The sequence below is a fragment of the Salvelinus alpinus genome, chromosome 1 (genome assembly GCF_045679555.1).
Source record: "Salvelinus alpinus chromosome 1, SLU_Salpinus.1, whole genome shotgun sequence".
NCBI lineage: Eukaryota > Metazoa > Chordata > Actinopteri > Salmoniformes > Salmonidae > Salvelinus > Salvelinus alpinus.
Window position 1 is genome coordinate 111,924,434 of NC_092086.1, and position 23,451 is coordinate 111,947,884.

Consider the following 23,451-nt stretch of genomic DNA (forward strand, 5'->3'; position numbering starts at 1 on the left):
TAGCACTGAGACTGCACTTGTGAAGGTTGTAAATGACCTTTTAATGGCGTCAGACCGAGGCTCTGCATCTGTCCTCATGCTCCTAGACCTTTGTGCTGCTTTTGATACCATCGATCACCACATTCTTTTGGAGAGATTGGAAACCCAAATTGGTCTACATGGACAAGTTCTGGCCTGGTTTAGATCTTATCTGTCGGAAAGATATCCGTTTGTCTCTGTGGATGGTTTGTCCTCTGACAAATCAACTGTAAATTTTGGTGTTCCTCAAGGCTCCGTTTTATGACCACTAATGTTTTCACTATATATTTTACCTCTTGGTGATGTCATTTGGAAACATAATGTTAACTGACACTGCTATGCGACACACAGCTGTACATTTCGATGAAACATGGTGAAGCCCCAAAATTGCCCTACCTGGAAGCCTGTGTTTCAGACATAAGGAAGTGGATGGCGGCAAACTTTCTATGTTTAAACTCGGACAAAACAGAGATGCTAGTTCTAGGTCCCAAGAAACAAAGAGATCTTCTGTTGAATCTGACAATTAATCTTGATGGTTGTAAAGTCGTCTCAAATAAAACTGTGAAGGACCTCAGTGGTACTCTGGACCCTGATCTCTCTGTTGACGAACATATCAAGACTGTTTCAAGGACAGCTTTTTTCCATCTACGTTACATTGCAAAATTCCGAAATTTTCTGGGCAAAAATGATGCAGAAAAATTCATCCATGCTTTTGTCACTTCTAGGTTAGACTACTGCAATGCTCTACTTTCCGGCTACCTGGATAAAGCAATAAATAAACTTCAGTTAATGGTAAACACGGCTGATAGAATCTTGACTAGAACCAAACATTTTTATCATATTACACCAGTGCTAGTCTCTCTACACTGGCTTCCTGTTAAGGCAAGGGCTGATTTCAAGGTTTTACTGCTACAAAGCATTACATGGGCTTGCTCCTACCTATCTTTCCGATTTGGTCCTGCCGTACATACCGACACGTACGCTACGGTCACAAGACGCAGGCCTCCTTATTGTCCCTAGAATTTCTAAGCAAACATCTGGAGGCAGGGCTTTCTCCTATAGAGCTCCATTTTTATGGAATGGTTTGCCTATCCATGTGAGAGACGCAGACTCAGTCTCAACCTTTAAGTCTTTATTGAAGACTCATCTCTTCAGTAGGTCCTATGATTGAGTGTAGTCTGACCCAGGAGTGTGAAGGTGAACGGAAAGGCTCTGTAGCAACGAACTGCCCTTGCTGTTTCTGCCTGGCCGGTTCCCCTCTCTCCACTGGGATTCTCTGCCTCTGACCCTATTACGGGTGCTCTTCAATGCCATCCCTAGGAGGGGTGCGTCACTTGAGTGGGTTGAGTCACTGACGTGGTCTTCCTGTCCTGTCCGGGTCAATGCATACGTACACTACTGGACTACAACATTACAGGCTGCTTCCAAGGACTCAGTATTTGTCACGAGACTGGTAGGTAGTTGTTCAGCAGAGTATCAATCAATCAAAGTGAAAGGGTGAGCCTGAGAAAAAGTTCAGCCGAATCTCGAGGTACTATACATGCTGCATGTGTACTGTACAGGACTACTGTCCAGATGTTATCATATGTCTACAACACAGAGGATATTTAGGTGGTATTACGAACCCATTTATCAAATCTATAGGTTTTTTCATACATTTTAAGATTGCAATAAGATAGCATAGACGTTCTGTCTAGATATGACAGAGTACAGTAGGCTACAGCATGGTTTTCTTGAAATTTCATCAACACATTAACGACTACTTCTACAGTGAAAAATGGCTCCCGTATTCATACAGTGGGGAGAACAAGTATTTGATACACTGCCGATTTTGCAGGTTTTCCTACTTACAAAGCATGTAGAGGTCTGTAATTTTTATCATAGGTACACGTCAACTGTGAGAGACAGAATCTAAAACAAATATCCAGAAAATCACATTGTATGATTTTTAAGTAATTAATTTGCATTTTATTGCATGAAATAAGTATTTGATACATCAGAAAAGCAGAACTTAATATTTGGTACAGAAACCTTTGTTTGCAATTACAGAGATCATACATTTCCTGTAGTTCTTGACCAGGTTTGCACACACTGCAGCAGGGATTTTGGCCCACTCCTCCATACAGACCTTCTCCAGATCCTTCAGGTTTGGGGGCTGTCGCTGGGCAATACGGACTTTCAGCTAACTCCAAAGATTTTATATTGGGTTCAGGTCTGGAGACTGGCTAGGCCACTCCAGGACCTTGAGATGCTTCTTACGGAGCCACTCCTTAGTTGCCCTGGCTGTGTGTTTCGGGTCGTTGTCATGCTGGAAGACCCAGCCACGACCCATCTTCAATGCTCTTACTGAGGGAAGGAGGTTGTTGGCCAAGATCTCGCGATAAATGGCCCCATCCATCCTCCCCTCAATACGGTGCAGTCGTCCTGTCCCCTTTGCAGAAAAGCATCCCCAAAGAATGATGTTTCCACCTCCATGCTTCACGGTTGAGATGGTGTTCTTGGGGTTGTACTCATCCTTCTTCTTCCTCCAAACACGGCGAGTGGAGTTTAGACCAAAAAGCTATATTTTTGTCTCATCAGACCACATGACCTTCTCCCATTCCTCCTCTGGATCATCCAGATGGTCATTGGCAAACTTCAGACGGTCCTGGACATGCGCTGGCTTGAGCAGAGGGACCTTGCGTGCGCTGCAGGATTTTAATCCATGACGGCGTAGTGTGTTACTAATGGTTTTCTTTGAGACTGTGGTCCCAGCTCTCTTCAGGTCATTGACCAGGTCCTGCCGTGTAGTTCTGGGCTGATCCCTCACCTTCCTCATGATCATTGATGCCCCACGAGGTGAGATCTTGCATGGAGCCCCAGACCAAGGGTGATTGACCGTCATCTTGAACTTCTTCCATTTTCTAATAATTGCGCCAACAGTTGTTGCCTTCTCACCAAGCTGCTTGCCTATTGTCCTGTAGTCCATCCTAGCCTTGTGCAGGTCTACAATTTTATCCCTGATGTCCTTACACAGCTCTCTGGTCTTGGCCATTGTGGAGAGGTTGGAGTCTGTTTGATTGAGTGTGTGGACAGGTGTCTTTTATATAGGTATCGAGTTCAAACAGGTGCAGTTAATACAGGTAATGAGTGGAGAACAGGAGGGCGTCTTAAAGAAAAACTAACAGGTCTGTGAGAGCCGGAAATCTTACTGGTTGGTAGGTGATCAAATACTTATGTCATGCAATAAAATGCAAATTAATTACTTAAAAATCATACAATGTGATTTTCTGGATTTTTGTTTTAGATTCCGTCTCTCACAGTTGAAGTGTACCTGTGATAAAAATTACAGACCTCTACATGCTTTGTAAGTAGGAAAACCTGCAAAATCGGCAGTGTATCAAATACTTGTTCTCCCCACTGTAGATGCAGCCAGACGGTATATTGCTTCCTGTTAGTGAGGAGAAAGCCACACAGACATTTACAGCACACAGACATCCTGCCACATCGTCTCTGCATTGAGTTAGTATTCTGTATGTTTCTGTTTATTACGGATCACCATTAGCTGCTGCTACACTTCCTGGGGTCCATACAGGACTAAGGAAATTACATACAAAATAAAACAGTACATCACACATTACTACACACTATCTACCACAACATATCTCCAATACAAAATCCATAATACAGCAATATAACAATATTAATGTACATGTGTGTAGAGGGTGTAGAGGGTGTGTTAGCATGTGTGTGCGTATACGTGTTTGTGTCTGTCTCCCCACAATCCATTCCATAAGGTGTAGTTTTATCTGTTTATATTTTAATCGGATTTTACTGCTTGCATGAGTTACTTGATGTGGAATAAAGTTCCATAAAGTTCCATGGCTCTATGTAGTACTGTGCGCCTCCCATATTCTGTTCTGGACTTGGGGACTGTGAAGAGACCTCTGGGTGGCATGTCTTGTTGGGTATGCGTGGGTGTCCAAGCTGTGTGCTAGTCATTTAAACAGACAGCTTGGTGCTTTCAACATGTAAATACCTTCCACAAAGACAAGTACTGACGCAATCAATCGCTCCACTACTTTGAGCCAGGAGAGATGGACATGCATGTCATTGATGTTAGTTCTCTGTGTAAATTTAAGGGCAAGCCGTGCTGCTCTGTTCTGGGCCAACTGGAATTTGCCTATGTCCCTCTTTGTGGCACTTGACCATATACCAGGGCAGTAGTCCATGTGTGACAAAACGAGGGCCTGTAGAACTTGTTCTGTTGATAGCAATGTCAAGAAAGCAGAGCAGAACTTTATTACAGACAGACTTCTACCCATTTTAGCTACCACTACATAAATTTGTTTTGACCACGACAGTTTACAATCCAGGGTTACTCCAAGCAGTTTAGTCTCCTCAACTTGCTGAATTCCCACATTATACATTACAAGATTTAGTTGAGGTTTAGGGTTTAGTGAATGATTTGTTGCAAATATAATGCTTTTCGTTTTTGAAATATTGAGGACTAGTTTATTTATTGCCACCCATTCTGAAACTAACTGCAGCTCTTTGTTGAGTGTTGCAGTCATTTCAGTCGCTGTGGTAGCCGACATGTATAGTGTTGAGTTATCAGCATACATAGACACGCTGGCTTTACTCAAAGCCAGTGGCAGTGTGATTAGTAAAGATTGAAAAGAAGTAAGGGGCCTAGCCAGCTACCCTGGGGAATGGCTGACTCTACCTGGATTATGTTGGAGAGGCTTCCATTAAAGAACACCCTCTGTGTTCTGTTAGACAGGTAACTCTCGATCCACAATATAGCAGGGGATGTAAAGTCATAACACATTTGTTTTTCCAGCAGCAGATTACGATCGATAATGTCAGAAGCTGCACTGAAGTCTAACAAAACAGCTTTCACAATCTTCTTATTATCAATTTCTCTCAGCCAATCATCAGTCATTTGTGTAAGTGCCGTACATGTTGAGTGCCCTTCCCTAAAAGCATGCTAAAGTATGTTGTGAATTTGTTTACTGTGAAATAGCAGTGTATCTTGCAAACACCATTTTTTCAAAAAGTTTACTAAGGGTTGGTAACAGGCTGATCGGTCGGCTGTTTTGAGCCAGTAAAGGGTGCTTTGTTATTCTTGTGTAGTGGAATGACTTTGGCTTCCCTCCAGGGCACACGCTTTTCTGTAGGCTTAGATTGAAGATATAGCAAATAGGAGGGGCAATATCGTCCACTATCATCCTCAGTAATTTTCCATCCAAGTTGTCAGACCCAGGTGGCTTGTCATTGTTGATTGACAACATTATATATTTTTTTTGTCTGAGGTATGACGGTTCCTTAGGATAGTGCAATTTTGGTCATATCATGTTTGTAATGCTCTCCATTCTGTACACTACTAGAACCAAACGTGTTATTCTCCTACAGGTACAGCCGAAGAACCACTTTATGGTTCTAGGTTACACCTATATTTCTAAGAGTATATATGACACATTTCTCAATTTTGGTCAGTGAAAAAGTTCTGAAGATGGGGTTTTGACTACCTACCCCCAAATACAGTTTCGTAAAGCCATATGTGGTCATATCTGGTCATATCGTGTTTGCAATGCTGTATATATGATGTATAGGAGATATATTTCTCTTGATGTAAGTCATTTTTTATTTACCATTGATATTTGGACGAGATCCCTGGCCTTCATCAGCATGAAATGAACAATAAAGAGGGGAGAAAACAGTACATTGGTTTCAGGGAGAATGTAATGCCATTGATGGCCAATATAATCTATATATCACATCCAATACAACAATATAGAATATCCCATCATAAAACAGTAAGTTTTACAAACAGTTTTTGGTCATTTTTGCTTTGATGAAGTAAAATGTATGTTTTCACAGAAGAATGAGACATGCTACAAATGAAATGTACATATGACACAATATCATACAATAATATACTTTAAAATGCATATTCCAACTGTCAAACATAGATATTATAATGAAGGTGTGCGATTTATTGCAAATAACAAAATAAAATAAACTTGATTAAAATCTACTTAATTGATCTTGATGAGAGTCATTGATACTCTATATTTGTATACCTCTTTCACATAAAGTCGTCTGCTGAAATCCAAACTAATTTACTAATATACTACGTTTCACTATTGGGAAGAGATTGTATCAGTTTGGGTTCCAGGCTAAACAGAGAGGTTCCCTTTTCATTCAGCACCCCAGTTCTGTCTGCTTCACTGGGTTCAGAGAAGACCATGTCACACTGTATTGCATTATGCAGATAGGCAGATAGGCCTACTTGGTGTGAAATGCATCTAAAGTCTTCATCAAGTAAGAGACAGGCTGCACATGGCTTTTTTCACAAACTCACTATTATCCCACAGTGACGAAGGTCTTTGAAAGGGAATGACTATACTTCAGTACATAACCAGCGCACCTGAAGAAACGCCTGCTTTATGATCCAGTATTAACTATCCGGTATTAACTATCCTTATCACACAGCTCCTGGATGAGAATGAACTATACTGTATTCTCCCAAAGCAGTGAGCAGTGAGACTGTGTTTTGTATCTGTGCTCTATTTGAGGAAATCAAGCACATTCCAGTAGGTAAAACCGTAGAAAAAGAAACCATAGTATATATTATATTTCTATAGGTAAAACAACCAGTTGAGCCCACTGAGATGTCTTTACAGTACCACGACAGTCAGTAACATGCGTACATGTTTCCATGACTACCTAATGCCAGATAAAATGCGGTGGGTAAAGGGATAGCCATAAAAGGTCAAACCATGAAGAGCAAGCAGGGGATGCAAACTAAACAACAACGACAACAACAGAAATGTTTCTCTGGATGGTTCCTATAGTAACCATATGAGAGGGGAATTTAACATGAAAAATAATATATCTACACACCACTAATACAAACACAAGGCAGATGAAAACAGCCCAAACTAAACAAGTACCAAGCTATAGGATTGACCTAGGGCTACTAACTAACTGATAAGGCTGCCAGAGAGTTCTGGCTACAGACTCCTCCTACTCACCGCCTCCACCTCGGCTGGGTCGTACCAAACGTTGATGTAGGGGTGCTGTAAGGCTTCGTCCACTTGTATCCGCTTGGCTGGATCAATAATCAACATCTTACACAACAGGTCTCTGGCCTGGCTGGCTGTGGAGACAGAGAGAAGCAGAGAGAGAGAGAAGCATCAGAGTCAAGGAAGGAGAGAGGAGACAGAGAGAGTGGGGTCAGAGTCAAGGAAGGAGAGAGGAGACAGAGAGAGTGGGGTCAGAGTCAAGGAAGGAGAGAGGAAACAGAGAGAGTGGGGTCAGAGTCAAGGAAGGAGAGAGGAGACAGAGAGAGTGGGGTCAGAGTCAAGGAAGGAGAGAGGAGACAGAGAGAGTGGGGTCAGAGTCAAGGAAGGAGAGAGGAGACAGAGAGAGTGGGGTCAGAGTCAAGGAAGGAGAGAGGAAACAGAGAGAGTGGGGTCAGAGTCAAGGAAGGAGAGAGGAGACAGAGAGAGTGGGGTCAGAGTCAAGGAAGGAGAGAGGAAACAGAGAGAGTGGGGTCAGAGTCAAGGAAGGAGAGAGGAGACAGAGAGAGTGGGGTCAGAGTCAAGGAAGGAGAGAGGAGACAGAGAGAGTGGGGTCAGAGTCAAGGAAGGAGAGAGGAGACAGAGAGAGTGGGGTCAGAGTCAAGGAAGGAGAGAGTAGACAGAGAGAGTGGGGTCAGAGTCAAGGAAGGAGAGAGGAGACAGAGAGAGTGGGGTCAGAGTCAAGGAAGGAGAGAGGAGACAGAGAGAGTGGGGTCAGAGTCAAGGAAGGAGAGAGGAGACAGAGAGAGTGGGGTCAGAGTCAAGGAAGGAGAGAGGAGACAGAGAGAGTGGGGTCAGAGTCAAAGAAGGAGAGAGGAGACAGAGAGAGTGGGGTCAGAGTCAAGGAAGGAGAGAGGAGACAGAGAGAGTGGGGTCAGAGTAAATGGATAGAATAGGAGAAGGGAGAAACTCAATCAGCAATAAAACACTGTCTATCAAACATTAAGTGCATCCAAAACGGCACTCTCTCCCATCTGTAGTGCACTACTTTGTCTCATATTGTCTCCATGTGAGACAATAGTTTACTGTTCCTTTAAGATTTTCCCTCTTCTGTTTCCATAGCACCACAGTCAAGGCTTAACACTCAGGGAATATTATGGTTCAACACTCAGACATTCAATCTCATGTCAGAAGAGAGAAGAGAGCTTTGCTAGTAACCTACTTGTTTCTCAAGGTTATGAATTACAATACTCTTACAACTATTTGTATTAGCCTTAAATTACAAATTTAATATTTCTTTAGATGCAAATTCACAAAATAAAAAAACATGATCATGATGAATCCATCTGTGCTTCCTGCTCTTGTACTAATATGAACTGTTCAGTTCTGCAATACCAAACTCTTAACCCACCATCCCTCCCACAACCCCTCCATCCCTCCATCCCTCCCACCATCCCTCCATCCCTCCCACCATCCTTCTATCCATCCCTCCATCCCTCCCACCATCCTTCTATCCATCCCTCCATCCCTCCCACCATCCTTCTATCCATCCCTCCATCACTCCCACCATCCTTCTATCCATCCCTCCATCCCCCCACCATCCTTCTATCCATCCCTCCATCCCTCCCACCATCCTTCTATCCATCCCTCCATCCCTCCCACCATCCTTCTATCCCTCCCACCATCCCTCCCACAGCCCCCCAATCCCTCCCACCATCCCTCCCACAACACCCCAATCCCTCCATCCCTCCCACAGCCCCCCAATCCCTCCCACCATCCCTCCCACAACACCCCAATCCCCCCAATCCCTCCCACCATCCCTCCCACAACACCCCAATCCCTCCATCCCTCCCACAGCCCCTCCATCCCTCCCACCATCCTTCTATCCATCCCTCCATCCCTCCCACCATCCTTCTATCCATCCCACCATCCCTCCCACAGCCCCTTCATCCCTCCCACAGCCCCTCCATCCCTCCCACAGCCCCTCCATCCCTCCCACAACCACCCATCCCTTCCACCATCCTTCCATCCATCCCTCCATCCCTTCCATCATCTATCCCTCCATCATCCCACAGCCCATCCCATCCCTCCCACCATCCCTCCCACAGCCCCTTCATCCCTCCCACAGCCCCTCCATCCCTCCCACAGCCCCTCCATCCCTCCCACCATCCCTCCCACAGCCCCTCCATCCCTCCCACAGCCCCACCATCCCTCCCACAGCCCCTTCATCCCTCCCTCCATCCGTCCCACAGCCCTTCCCTCCCTCCATCCCACCCACCATCCCTCCCACAGCCCCTCTATCCATCCCTCCCACCATCCCTTCATCCTTCACCCCCTCCCTCCATCCATCCCTCACCCCATTCCTTCATCCTTCCCCCTTCCCTTCATCCTTCCCCCCATCCCTTCATCCCTCCCTCCACCCCTCGTGTGGCCCTGACAGTCTGACTCACTATAAATAGTCCATTAGCAGCAGTCAGACGAGCTGCACTGTACCTCCCCTCATAACCATCCCCACACTGTGCTGCATCACCATGCCAGTAGCTATAGGCAAGCCATAGCAATCTCCAAAATGGCGGCTCAGACGCTCCCTCCTCTGAGTCACTCCTTATCTCTAGCATAGCAGCTCTCTCAGCATGCACTGTAACCAAAGACCCCGGCTCCACTAGCTTTAGTCCTAACAGGATTTCCCAGGCTCCTACCTAGCCTCCAGTACAGCTACGTAAACAGTGCTCTCATACCCTTTTATCACACTATCGTGCCGACCCCAAGCATATACTGTTCCAGCTGAAATATTTTATTTTGACATTGTTCTTTCCAGTACAGTTCCAGTAACTATGGTGGATGCATTAGCCAGGCTAGCCCAGTACATCTCTGGTCGGTTTGGCTCAGCTCAGCTCAGTAGTGAATCAATCTAATGCAGTTTCTCTCTAACACACTCCCTCTCTAACACACTCCCTCTCTAACACAGTCACTTTAACACTACACCTTTCCTTCCGTCTCTGGCTGTGACTGTAACCATTATGTCCTCTCTAACTCAGTGGGTGTATTCCTCTAGTATATCTGACACAGCCGCTATAACACAGCTCTAACTCAGTGGGTGTATTCCTCTAGCAGCCCCTCTCTTCTCCTTCAGTCTGTTTTCTGCAGGGATCAGGCAGTCAGCAGGCAGGAGCTGGGAGGTAGCAGGCAGGCCGCAGGAGGCGGGAGACAGGAGACAAGAGACAGGAGGCAACAGACAGGACACATGAGCCAGCAGGAGACAGGAGACAGGAGGTAGGAGGCAGGTAGCAGCAAGAGGCAGGAGACAGGAGACAGCAGGCAGGAGGTAGCAGGAGACAAGAGACAGCAGGCAGGAGGTAGCAGGAGACAAGAGACAGGAGGCAGAAGGTGGCAGGAGACAGGAGGCGGCAGGAGACAGGAGGCAGAGGGCGGCAGGCAGGAGGCGGCAGGAGACAGAAGGCAGGAGACAGGAGGCGGCAGGCAGGAGGTGGCAGGCGGGAGACGGCAGGAGACAGGAGGCAGGAGGAGGCAGGCAAGAGGCAGGAGACAGGAGGCAGCAGGAGGGCTCCTGAGTCATTCATGTGAATTTCCTTCCCAGACATACTGCATGGCTTTGATGTAGCCGCGGTACCAGGCAGATGTCATTATATTTAGGAGAAATCTGTCTTCTTCCAATATAGCCTGTTATCCTCCTGGGATTTTGTAAACTATTTTCTCTGGAAGCCTCCTGTAGAAATACTTCCTGGGAATACCATGATATGATGAATATGATTTCTCTGGAAATGTAGATGGAAAGGTAGTGGATGACGTCTTATAAACCCTCTTCCTCTAAATGAATTTCACTGAAGGGAGTGACTGTCACCCTAGTCAATTTCAGTTACAGTATATCACTTCACTTATTCTGCCCCTCGTGAGCCAAAAGCCAGTTCAGTTTGATGAGATTACAAACACATAAAATATATATGCCTTTATCACACAGACACATTGACTCTGTGTACAACACACACAGACACATTGACACACTGTACAACACTCACAGACACAAACAATCTCTAGTCTCCACACACATGCTGCACAATGCCTTCTTGAAAAGAACAAAATAGAACAGAACAGAACCGAATAGAATTGAATAGAATAGAACCGCCACTTCATTGACTCACCTTTGAGTTTGTTGTGCTCTGAGTCTGCGGGGAAGAGGCAGTCGGGGAAGAGCTTGGGGAAGGTGAGGCCTGCGTATTTGGGCCTGTTCTCTACATAGTTACGGACGGTGGGCTGCAGCTTCTTCATAAACTCTGGAGCAGGCGTGCCCAGCTGCTCAATCACCTTATTCCATTGGTCAATATCTGAGAAGGAGGGGTTAAGGAAGAAACACAACAAACCTGGACAGCAAAGCACCCTGGCCTGACTATGTCCCCAAACTGTTACACTGTACATAGGCTTTAAACTGCTACTGTTGCTGCTACTACTACTACTGCTGCTACTGCTACTACTGCTGCTACTACTACTACTGCTACTACTACTACTGCTACTACTGCTACTGCTGCTGCTGCTACTACTACTACTACTACTACTACTACTACTACTACTACTACTACTACTACTACTACTACTACTACTACTACTACTACTACTGCTGCTGCTACTACTACTACTACTACTACTACTACTACTACTACTACTACTACTACTACTACTACTACTACTACTACTGCTGCAACTACTACTACTACTACTACTACTACTACTACTACTACTACTACTACTACTGCTGCTACTACTACTACTACTACTACTACTACTACTACTACTACTACTACTACTACTACTACTACTACTACTACTACTACTACTACTACTACTGCTGCTGCTACAACTACTACTACTACTACTACTACTACTACTACTACTACTACTACTACTACTACTGCTGCTACTACTACTACTACTACTACTACTACTACTGCTACTGCTGCTACTACTACTACTACTACTACTACTACTACTACTACTACTGAAACTACTACTGCTACTGATCCAATTGACACCACTGACACTACTACTACTACTGATACTACTACTACTACTACTCCTACTGCTCCTACTGCTCCTACTACTACTACTACTACTGATACTACTACTGATACTACTACTACTACTAATACTACTACTACTACTGAAACTACTACTACTGCTACTGATCCAATTGAAACCACTGACACTACTACTACTACTGATACTACTACTACTACTACTGCTACTACTACTGCTACTACTACTACTACTGCTACTACTACTACTACTACTGACACTACTACTACTACTGCTACTACTACTACTACTGCTGCTACTACTACTACTGATACTACTACTACTACTACTGGTACTACTACTACTACTGACACCACTTACACCACTACTACTGCCACTACTGCCACCACTACTGCCGATACTACTGACACCACTACTGCCGATACTACTGACACCACTACTGCCGATACTACTGCCACCACTACTGCCGATACTACTGACACCACTACTGCCGATACTACTGCCACTACTGCCGATACTACTGACACTACTGACCCTGCTACTACTGACACTACTGACACCACTACTACTACTACTACTGCTGCTACTACTACTACTACTACTACTACTACTACTGACACTACTGACACTACTACTACTACTGCTACTACTACTACTACTACTGACACTACTGGCACTACTACTACTACTACTACTACTGCTGCTGCTGCTACTACTACTGACACTACTGACACTACTACTACTGCTACTACTACTACTACTGTTTCTACTACTACTACTGACACTACTGACACTACTACTACTGACACTTCTACTACTATTGCTGCTACTACTACTACTGACACTACTGACACCACTACTACTGATACTACTAGTATTACTACTACTACTACTGACACTACTACTACTGATACTACTACTACTGCTACTCCTACAACTGCTACTACTACTACTACTACTACTGCTACTACTACTACTGACACTACTGACACCACTACTACTGACACTACTACTACTGCTACTACTACTACTACTAAAACTGCTACTACTACTACTACTACTGCTACTACTACTACTCCTACTGCTACTACTACTACTACTACTGATGCTACTACTACTACAACTACTACTACTACTACTACTACTACTACTGACACTACTACTACTGACACTACTACTACTACTACTATTACTACTACTGCTGCTACTACTACAACTGCTATTACTACTAATCCTACTACTACTGCTACTGCTAAAGATACGTCTACTACTGATACTACTACTACAACTACCACTGCTACTACTACTACTGATACTACTACGACTACTACTGATACTACTACTACTACTCCTAATGCTGATACAACTACTACTACTGATACTGCTGATGCTACTACTACTACTACTACTGATACTACTACGACAGATACTACTCCTACTACTACTACTACTGTTACTACTGAAACTACTACTACTACTACTACTGATAATACTACAACTACTACTACTGCTACTACTGCTACTACTACTACTGAAACTACTACTACTACTGATACTACTACTACTGATACTACTACTACTACTGATACTACTACCACTGCTACTACAACTACTACTGATACTACTACTACCACTACTCCTACTAACGCTAATACTCCTCCTCCTTCTACTACTACTGACACTACTGCTACTACTACTACTCCTAATGCTACTGATACTACTCCTACTACGACTGATACTACTACTACTACTACTACTACTACTGATACTACTACTACTACTACTACTACTACTACTACTACTACTACTACTACTCCTACTCCTAATACTACTGATACTACTACTACTGCTACTCCTACTACTACTACTGCTACAACTACTGATTGTACTACCACTGATGCTACTACAACTACTGCTACTGCTACTACTACTACTGCCACTATTACTACTGATACTACTGATACTACAACTACTGCTACTGCTACTACTACTACTACTGCTACTACTACTACTTCTACTACTACTACGTCTACTGCTACTACTACCGATACTGCTAATACTGCTACTACGACTACTTATACAGCCAATACCACTACTACTACGACAATTTCTACTGCTACTACTACTAATTCTACTGCTACTACTACTACTAATGCTACTACTACTACTTCTACTGCTACTACTTCTACTGCTACTACTAATGCTACTACTACTACTGCTACTACTACGTATCCTACTGCTACTACTTCTACTGCTACTACTGCTGCTACTACTACTTCTACTGCTACTACTTCTACTACTTCTACTGCTACTACTTCTACTGCTACTGCTACTACTAATGCTACTACTACTGCTACTACTACTACTGCTACTACTACTGCTACTGCTACTTATCCTACTGCTACTGCTACTACTACTACTACTGCTGCTGCTACTACTACTACTACTACTACTTCTACTGCTACTACTTCTACTGCTACTACTACTAATGCTACTACTACTGTCACTACTACTACTGCTACTACTACTACATATCCTACTGCTACTGCTACTACTACTACTACTACTACTACTACTACCACTGCTACTAATACTACTTCTAATGCTACTACTACATTTACATTTACATTTAAGTCATTTAGCAGACGCTCTTATCCAGAGCGACTTACAAATTGGTGCATTCACCTTATGATATCCAGTGGAACAACCACTTTACAATAGTGCATCTAACTCTTTTAAGGGGGGGGTTAGAAGGATTACTTTATCCTATCCTAGGTATTCCTTAAAGAGGTGGGGTTTCAGGTGTCTCCGGAAGGTGGTGATTGACTCTGCTGACCTGGCGTCGTGAGGGAGTTTGTTCCACCATTGGGGTGCCAGAGCAGCGAACAGTTTTGACTGGGCTGAGCGGGAACTGTACTTCCTCAGAGGTAGGGAGGCGAGCAGGCCAGAGGTGGATGAACGCAGTGCCCTTGTTTGGGTGTAGGGCCTGATCAGAGCCTGAAGGTACGGAGGTGCCGTTCCCCTCACAGCTCCGTAGGCAAGCACCATGGTCTTGTAGCGGATGCGAGCTTCAACTGGAAGCCAGTGGAGAGAGCGGAGGAGCGGGGTGACGTGAGCGAACTTGGGAAAGTTGAACACCAGACGGGCTGCGGCGTTCTGGATGAGTTGTAGGGGTTTAATGGCACAGGCAGGGAGCCCAGCCAACAGCGAGTTGCAGTAATCCAGACGGGAGATGACAAGTGCCTGGATTAGGACCTGCGCCGCTTCCTGCGTGAGGCAGGGTCGTACTCTGCGAATGTTGTAGAGCATGAACCTACAGGAACGGGTCACCGCCTTGATGTTAGTTGAGAACGACAGGGTGTTGTCCAGGATCACGCCAAGGTTCTTAGCACTCTGGGAGGAGGACACAATGGAGTTGTCAACCGTGATGGCGAGATCATGGAACGGGCAGTCCTTCCCCGGGAGGAAGAGCAGCTCCGTCTTGCCGAGGTTCAGCTTGAGGTGGTGATCCGTCATCCACACTGATATGTCTGCCAGACATGCAGAGATGCGATTCACCACCTGGTTATCAGAGGGGGGAAAGGAGAAGATTAATTGTGTGTCGTCTGCATAGCAATGATAGGAGAGACCATGTGAGGATATGACAGAGCCAAGTGACTTGGTGTATAGCGAGAATAGGAGAGGGCCTAGAACAGAGCCCTGGGGGACACCAGTGGTGAGAGCACGTGGTGCGGAGACAGATTCTCGCCACGCCACCTGGTAGGAGCGACCTGTCAGGTAGGACGCAATCCAAGCGTGGGCCGCGCCGGAGATGCCCAGCTCGGAGAGGGTGGAGAGGAGGATCTGATGGTTCACAGTATCAAAGGCAGCCGATAGGTCTAGAAGGATGAGAGCAGAGGAGAGAGAGTTAGCTTTAGCAGTGCGGAGCGCCTCCGTGACACAGAGAAGAGCAGTCTCAGTTGAATGACTAGTCTTGAAACCTGACTGATTTGGATCAAGAAGGTCATTCTGAGAGAGATAGCAGGAGAGCTGGCCAAGGACGGCACGTTCAAGAGTTTTGGAGAGAAAAGAAAGAAGGGATACTGGTCTGTAGTTGTTGACATCGGAGGGATCGAGTGTAGGTTTTTTCAGAAGGGGTGCAACTCTCGCTCTCTTGAAGACGGAAGGGACGTAGCCAGCGGTCAAGGATGAGTTGATGAGCGAGGTGAGGTAAGGGAGAAGGTCTCCGGAAATGGTCTGGAGAAGAGAGGAGGGGATAGGGTCAAGCGGGCAGGTTGTTGGGCGGCCGGCCGTCACAAGACGCGAGATTTCATCTGGAGAGAGAGGGGAGAAAGAGGACAAAGCACAGGGTAGGGCAGTGTGAGCAGAACCAGCGGTGTCGTTTGACTTAGCAAACGAGGATCGGATGTCGTCGACCTTCTTTTCAAAATGGTTGACGAAGTCATCAGCAGAGAGGGAGGAGGGGGGAGGAGGGGGAGGAGGATTCAGGAGGGAGGAGAAGGTGGCAAAGAGCTTCCTAGGGTTAGAGGCAGATGCTTGGAATTTAGAGTGGTAGAAATTGGCTTTAGCAGCAGAGACAGAAGAGGAGAATGTAGAGAGGAGGGAGTGAAAGGATGCCAGGTCCGCAGGGAGGCGAGTTTTCCTCCATTTCCGCTCGGCTGCCCGGAGCCCTGTTCTGTGAGCTCGCAATGAGTCGTCGAGCCACGGAGCAGGAGGGGAGGACCGAGCCGGCTTGGAGGATAGGGGACATAGAGAGTCAAAGGATGCAGAAAGGGAGGAGAGGAGGGTTGAGGAGGCAGAATCAGGAGATAGGTTGGAGAAGGTTTGAGCAGAGGGAAGAGATGATAGGATGGAAGCGGAGAGAGTAGCGGGGGAGAGAGAGCGAAGGTTGGGACGGCGCGATACCATCCGAGTAGGGGCAGTGTAGGAAGTGTTGGATGAGAGCGAGAGGGAAAAGGATACAAGGTAGTGGTCGGAGACTTGGAGGGGAGTTGCAATGAGATTAGTGGAAGAACAGCATCTAGTAAAGATGAGGTCAAGCGTATTGCCTGCCTTGTGAGTAGGGGGGGAAGGTGAGAGGGTGAGGTCAAAAGAGGAGAGGAGTGGAAAGAAGGAGGCAGAGAGGAATGAGTCAAAGGTAGACGTGGGGAGGTTAAAGTCACCCAGAACTGTGAGAGGTGAGCCATCCTCAGGAAAGGAACTTATCAGGGCGTCAAGCTCATTGATGAACTCTCCAAGGGAACCTGGAGGGCGATAAATGATAAGGATGTTAAGCTTGAAAGGGCTGGTAACTGTGACAGCATGGAATTCAAAGGAGGCGATAGACAGATGGGTCAGGGGAGAAAGAGAGAATGTCCACTTGGGAGAGATGAGGATCCCAGTGCCACCACCCCGCTGACCAGAAGCTCTCGGGGTGTGCGAGAACACGTGGGCAGACGAGGAGAGAGCAGTAGGAGTAGCAGTGTTATCAGTGGTAATCCATGTTTCCGTCAGTGCCAAGAAGTCGAGGGACTGGAGGGAAGCATAGGCTGAGATGAACTCTGCCTTGTTGGCCGCAGATCGGCAGTTCCAGAGGCTGCCTGAGACCTGGAACTCCACGTGGGTCGTGCGCGCTGGGACCACCAGGTTAGAGTAGCAGCGGCCACGCGGTGTGAAGCGTTTGTATGGTCTGTGCAGAGAGGAGAGAACAGGGATAGACAGACACATAGTTGACAGGCTACAGAAGAGGATACGCTAATGCAAAGGAGATTGGAATGACAAGTGGACTACTACTACTTCTACTGCTACTACTACTACTAATGTTCCTACTACTACTTCTACTGCTACTACTTCTACTACTACTGCTACTACTACTTATCCTACTGCTACTACTGCTACTACTACTACTACTATTCCTACTGCTACTACTACTAATAGTACTACTACTACTGCTACTACTACTAATAGTACTACTACTGCTGCTACTACTGCTACTACTACCACTCCTACTGCTATTACTGCTGCTGCTGCTACTGCTACTACTACCATTACTACTACTGCTACTACTTCTACTGCTACTACTACTGCTACTACTACTACTACTGCTACTACTACTTATCCTACTGCTACTCCTACTCCTACTCCTACTGCTATTACTGCTGCTGCTGCCACTGCTACTACTACTAATAGTTCTACTACTACTGCTGCTGCTACTACTACTCCTACTACTACTACTACTGCTGCTGTTGCTACCACTACTACTACTGCTGCTACCACCACTACTACTACTACTGCTGCTACTACTACTACTGCTACTACTACTTCTACTGCTACTACTTCTACTGCTACTACTTCTACTGCTACTACTACTACTAATGTTCCTACAACTACTTATACTGCTACTACTTCTACTACTACTGCTACTACTACTACTCCTACTACTACTTATCCTACTGCTACTACTGCTACTACTACTACTGCTACCACCACTACTACTACTACTGCTGCTACTACTACTACTTCTACTGCTACTGCTACTGCCTCTGCTACTACCACTCCTACTACTACTGCTACTACTACTCCTACTGCTATTACTACTCCTAATACTACTACTCCTACTACTACTACTACTGCTGCTGTTGCTACCACTACTACTACTGCTGCTACCACCACTACTACTACTACTGCTGCGACTACTACTCCTACTGCTATTACTACTCCTACTACTGCTACTACTACTACTGATACTACTACCACTGATGCTACTACTACTACTACTGCTACTACTACTACTACCGATATTACTACTGCTACTACTACTGCTACTACTACTGCTACTACACCTACTGCTACTACTACTGCTATTACTACTACTGCTACTACTACTACTTATCCTACTGCTGCTACTACCACTCCTACTACTACTGCTACTACTACTCCTACTGCAACTACTGATACTACTACTACTACTACTTCTATTACTACTGCTGCAACTACTACTACTGGTACTACTACTTATCATATTGCTACTACTACTACTACTACAAATACTACTACTCCTGCTGATGCTACTACTACTAGTAGTACTACTACTGCTGCTGTCACTGCTACTACTGCTACTAGTACTACTAGTACTACTACTGCTGCTGCTACTCCTACTGCTCCTACTACTACTGCTACTACTACTACTGCGACTACTGTTCCTACTACTACTACTGCTGCTGCTGCCACTTCTACTACTACTACTAGTAGTACTAATACTACTGCTGCTGCTACTAGTACTCCTACTACTGCTGCTGCTGCCACTGCTACTACTGCTACTACTACTACTACTAGTACTACTACTACTGCTGCTGCTACTACTACTACTACTACTACTACCGCTGCTGCTACTATTACTCCTACTACTACTACTACTGCTGCTGCTACTACTACTATTACTACTGCTGCTACTACTACTACTACTACTACTACTACTGCAATTACTGCTGCTACTACTGCTCCTACTACTACTGTTACTACTAGTAGTACTAATACTACTGCTGCTGCTGCTAGTACTCCTACTACTGCTGCTGCTGCTGCTGCCACTGCTACTACTGCTACTACTAGTACTACTACTACTGCTGCTACTACTACTACTACTACTACTACTACTACCGCTGCTGCTACTATTACTCCTGCTGCTGCTGCTACTACTACTACTACTGCTACTACTACTACTGCTACTACTACTACTACTACTACTACTGCTCCTACTACTACTGCTGCTACTACTACTACTACTGCTGCTACTACTACTACTGCTGCTACTACTACTACTACTCCTACTACTACTACTGCTGCTGCTGCTACTACTGCTCCTACTACTACTGTTACTACTAGTAGTACTAATACTACTGCTGCTGCTGCTACTACTCCAACTACTGCTGCTGCTGCTGCTGCCACTGCTACTACTGCTACTACTAGTACTACTACTACTACTACTACTACTACCGCTGCTGCTACTATTACTCCTGCTGCTGCTGCTACTACTACTACTACTGCTACTACTACTACTGCTACTACTACTACTACTACTACTACTGCTCCTACTACTACTGCTACTACTACTACTACTACTGCTGCTACTACTACTACTACTACTGCTGCTACTACTACTACTACTGCTGCTGCTGCTGCTACTACTACTCCTACTACTACTACTGCTGCTGCTGCTACTACTGCTCCTACTACTACTGTTACTACTAGTAGTACTAATACTACTGCTGCTGCTGCTACTACTCCTACTACTACTACTGCTGCTGCTGCTACTACTAGAACCCAGAATAGAATCTTGTTTAACTCCTTCGTTTGTAATCAAACACTGTATAATGTAGCCTCAAAACATGGTACAAGCTATCATGTTGATATCATGGATCGTCAGTTGTGCATCCATAGCTCTGTCTATGAATTTGAGGGTGATTACATTTCTCCAGCCCCATCCCTCAGCTGTTTACCATAACAGTGCCATGGTGGCTGCTTTGTTATTGCTTGAATTGCAGATTGACCATTTAATCAGTTCAATCACGGTAAACAAACAGATCTCTTCCTAGTCTGACAGTCCAAACAAATGTTGATCAACATTGTACGATATTGTGCAGTCAGTGGCCCGTATGGACATTAAGTTGGTTCACCAACAAACAAGGCCTTGTACACCTATCTATGGATTAACACAAAACAGTGTTAACTTGGTACTAGGGCAGCGTTTTCCAAACTCAGTCCTGAGGACCCTTTGCTATAGGACTACACAGCCGATTCAAATAATCAACTCATCATTAAGCTTTGATTATTTGAATCAGCTGTGTAGTGCTAGAGCAAAAACCCATAACGTGCCCCCCCTGGGGTCCCCGGGACCTGGTTTGGGAAACCCTGTACTAGGGACTACCGATAGAATGGAGTCAAGTACTGTAGCTAAATCTGCAGCAATACTTGTTGTGCATGGTCCCTGACAAATAAACAAATAAAAGGGGTCATAAAATAGATATTTTCTGGCACTTTGTGGATTATTAAAACTAGTACTACAGTACCTCTTCTATACTGACGCAAGACATGCATGTGTCAGGACGATGCATAGAGAGTTCTGTCTGAGTGTTCTATTGGTCAGAGTGATCTGGGCCGGGGTGAGGAGTTCATTCCTCCCCTCTCCTCATCTCATCTACAATGGTAATTCCACTCCTTTAATCTGCTATAAGAAAGACCCTATTAATACTAAAGCTTTTGTTATTATTGCATCAGCACTCCCCATTCTCCCATATCCTTAATTAAAGAGCTACCTAGGGCTCTATTCAATCTGTTTGGCTGAAGCGTTACCAATTGAGCGATATAAATGTAAAGGTAATTTAGCCAACGTATGTAGCGTTTATCGTGAATGCAGTCTCCGCTAATGCGGGAAAATTGCCTTTGAAATTTCAATCACGCTGTAATGCTGAACTTCAGCGAAACAGATTGAATCGAGCCCTTAATCTCTCAGTGAAGCAGTGTGCATTCCAGAGTGCATTCCAAAATGGAACCCTTTTCCCTATATAGTGCACTACTTCCCACTTTGGGCCCTGGTCAAAAGTAGTGCACTATAAGGAATACAGTAAGATGCCATTTGGGACACAGTGGTATAGAACAGAGTCAATGCTTTTCTCCTTGGCTTCCTATCATTTAATAAACTGTTCCCCAGTCCTGGGTTAAGATAAGATGCCTGTACATGTGCGCTTAAGGTGGGTTTTAAAAGTAGCAGATAGCAGATTGGAACATCCCAAAGTTCTCTCTGGACTGTATAAAATATATTTTATCAATATGAAGGCAGAAGAAGGGGTACTGTAGAATGTTCCAGAGGCTGGTTGGTGTGATTTTGTGTTAAGATTGCTGTTTTATTTTATTATTATGAGAGTTCTGGTAAGATTTCCATTTAATTTATTACAAAATGGCAAATAAACTTGAATTGATTTGAATGATCAGCACTATTTTAGGATAGGAACAGAGGGGTAAGGATGGTGTGTGTGTGTGTGTGTGTGTGTGTGTGTGTGTGTGTGTGTGTGTGTGTGTGTGTGTGTGTGTGTGTGTGTGTGTGTGTGTGTGTGTGTGTGTGTGTGTATATTTGTATGTAGGTGAATAGGAGGTGGCCAAGCTGAGGAAGGCGGGGGGGTGATGGTGGAGATGGCTGAGTCTTTGTTCTCTCCATCTCCCAACGTTCTCAGAGGGGGGTGGTAGAGGATGCCTGCCAGCCAGCCAGGACATCCAGAAGCACATGAGCTCATCCTGCTGGAACGTCGGCTTCATTCCCTCTTTGTCTACATCACACTTTGGGATTCACATCTACACCATGCTGTGAGATGAGAAGCTTGGGGACCTTTTCATTCATTCCCTAAAATTATTCTACACGGATGTTTAGCTCGTCTAATTTGATTAAAAGAATTTGCTGAAATGTATTCTAAAACCTTTCCATATAGCTACATATCTTAATTTGTGTTTTAAAAGAAAGCATTTACTTTTTTATACTGACAATCCCCCTTAAATATTATCAGTATCCCCATCATCTTGAATTTACACTATTTTCAACATTTTCCGCTTTTATGATGGTGTTCAAACTGCTCGTCTCAATGACAGCCCTGATACTGTATGTTGTAGCCTGTAAAGACTGGAACAAAGCCAGAATGACGTAGGTGTGAAATCGCTAGCTAGTTAGCTGTGGTGCGCTAGTAGCAGATCTATGGAGCTTGTTGTATCATTGGCCCCGTTTATACCTGGCGCTAACATGCATCCTTGGTCCTGATCTGAACCACATTCTGATTGTGCCCAGATTTTCAGATATATGTCTACACGTGGTATTAAAATGCGTTTATTATCCCTCCACTGTGTCTGCATTGTGACCAAATGTCCCTGTCCCTCCCTGTATGCAAATTATTTGACAGATATTCTTCTAAAATATTATTGATTTCTTTTAAAACACATATTGATGTCAAAAGTCAATGGCGCCAGCAGTCAATGATTTTAAAAGGCAGAATAATGATGATTTTATATGCTTTTACTGACCAGATCCGTCTACACTTGTGAGAAATCCAGACATAATGCGTGCCTGACTATCACCAGAGGTGGTCAGGAAGATCTGATCACAATCAGATCCCAATGTGCCTTTTGATCATCTACACCCGTCTACAAATGTGGACACAATCAGGATGTGGACACAATCAGGAAAAAGGAGGCTATTGTGTTAATACTAGTTATAGTGTATAGAAGGAGGCAAGGATACGGTCGGTGCCTAACAACAGAACTGTCCCTTTTATCTAAAGGTTCTATAGGGCATATACTGTATGTCGCTAGCCATTGAACCCTATTTGGTTCTTCACAGCGCCATTTCTTCTAGCAGTGT

At 44.8% G+C, this 23,451-nt stretch overlaps 1 protein-coding gene across 10 annotated transcripts in view; it reads right to left on the reverse strand.

The window, feature by feature from the left end:
* Nucleotides 1–23,451, reverse strand: part of mapk10 (mitogen-activated protein kinase 10) — a 108,640-nt gene that overhangs the window by 14,159 nt on the left and 71,030 nt on the right. For 8 of the 10 annotated variants that reach the window (XM_071341651.1, XM_071341642.1, XM_071341608.1 and 5 more), the window contains 3 exons: nucleotides 11,186–11,368; nucleotides 7,038–7,162; nucleotides 5,652–5,678 (listed from right to left, as the gene is read on the reverse strand). In XM_071341651.1, the coding sequence (XP_071197752.1) occupies nucleotides 5,652–5,678; nucleotides 7,038–7,162; nucleotides 11,186–11,368 (335 nt within the window). The remainder of the gene's footprint in view (nucleotides 1–5,651; nucleotides 5,679–7,037; nucleotides 7,163–11,185; nucleotides 11,369–23,451) is intronic. The other 2 variants (XM_071341624.1, XM_071341615.1) reach the window with 1 other exon arrangement.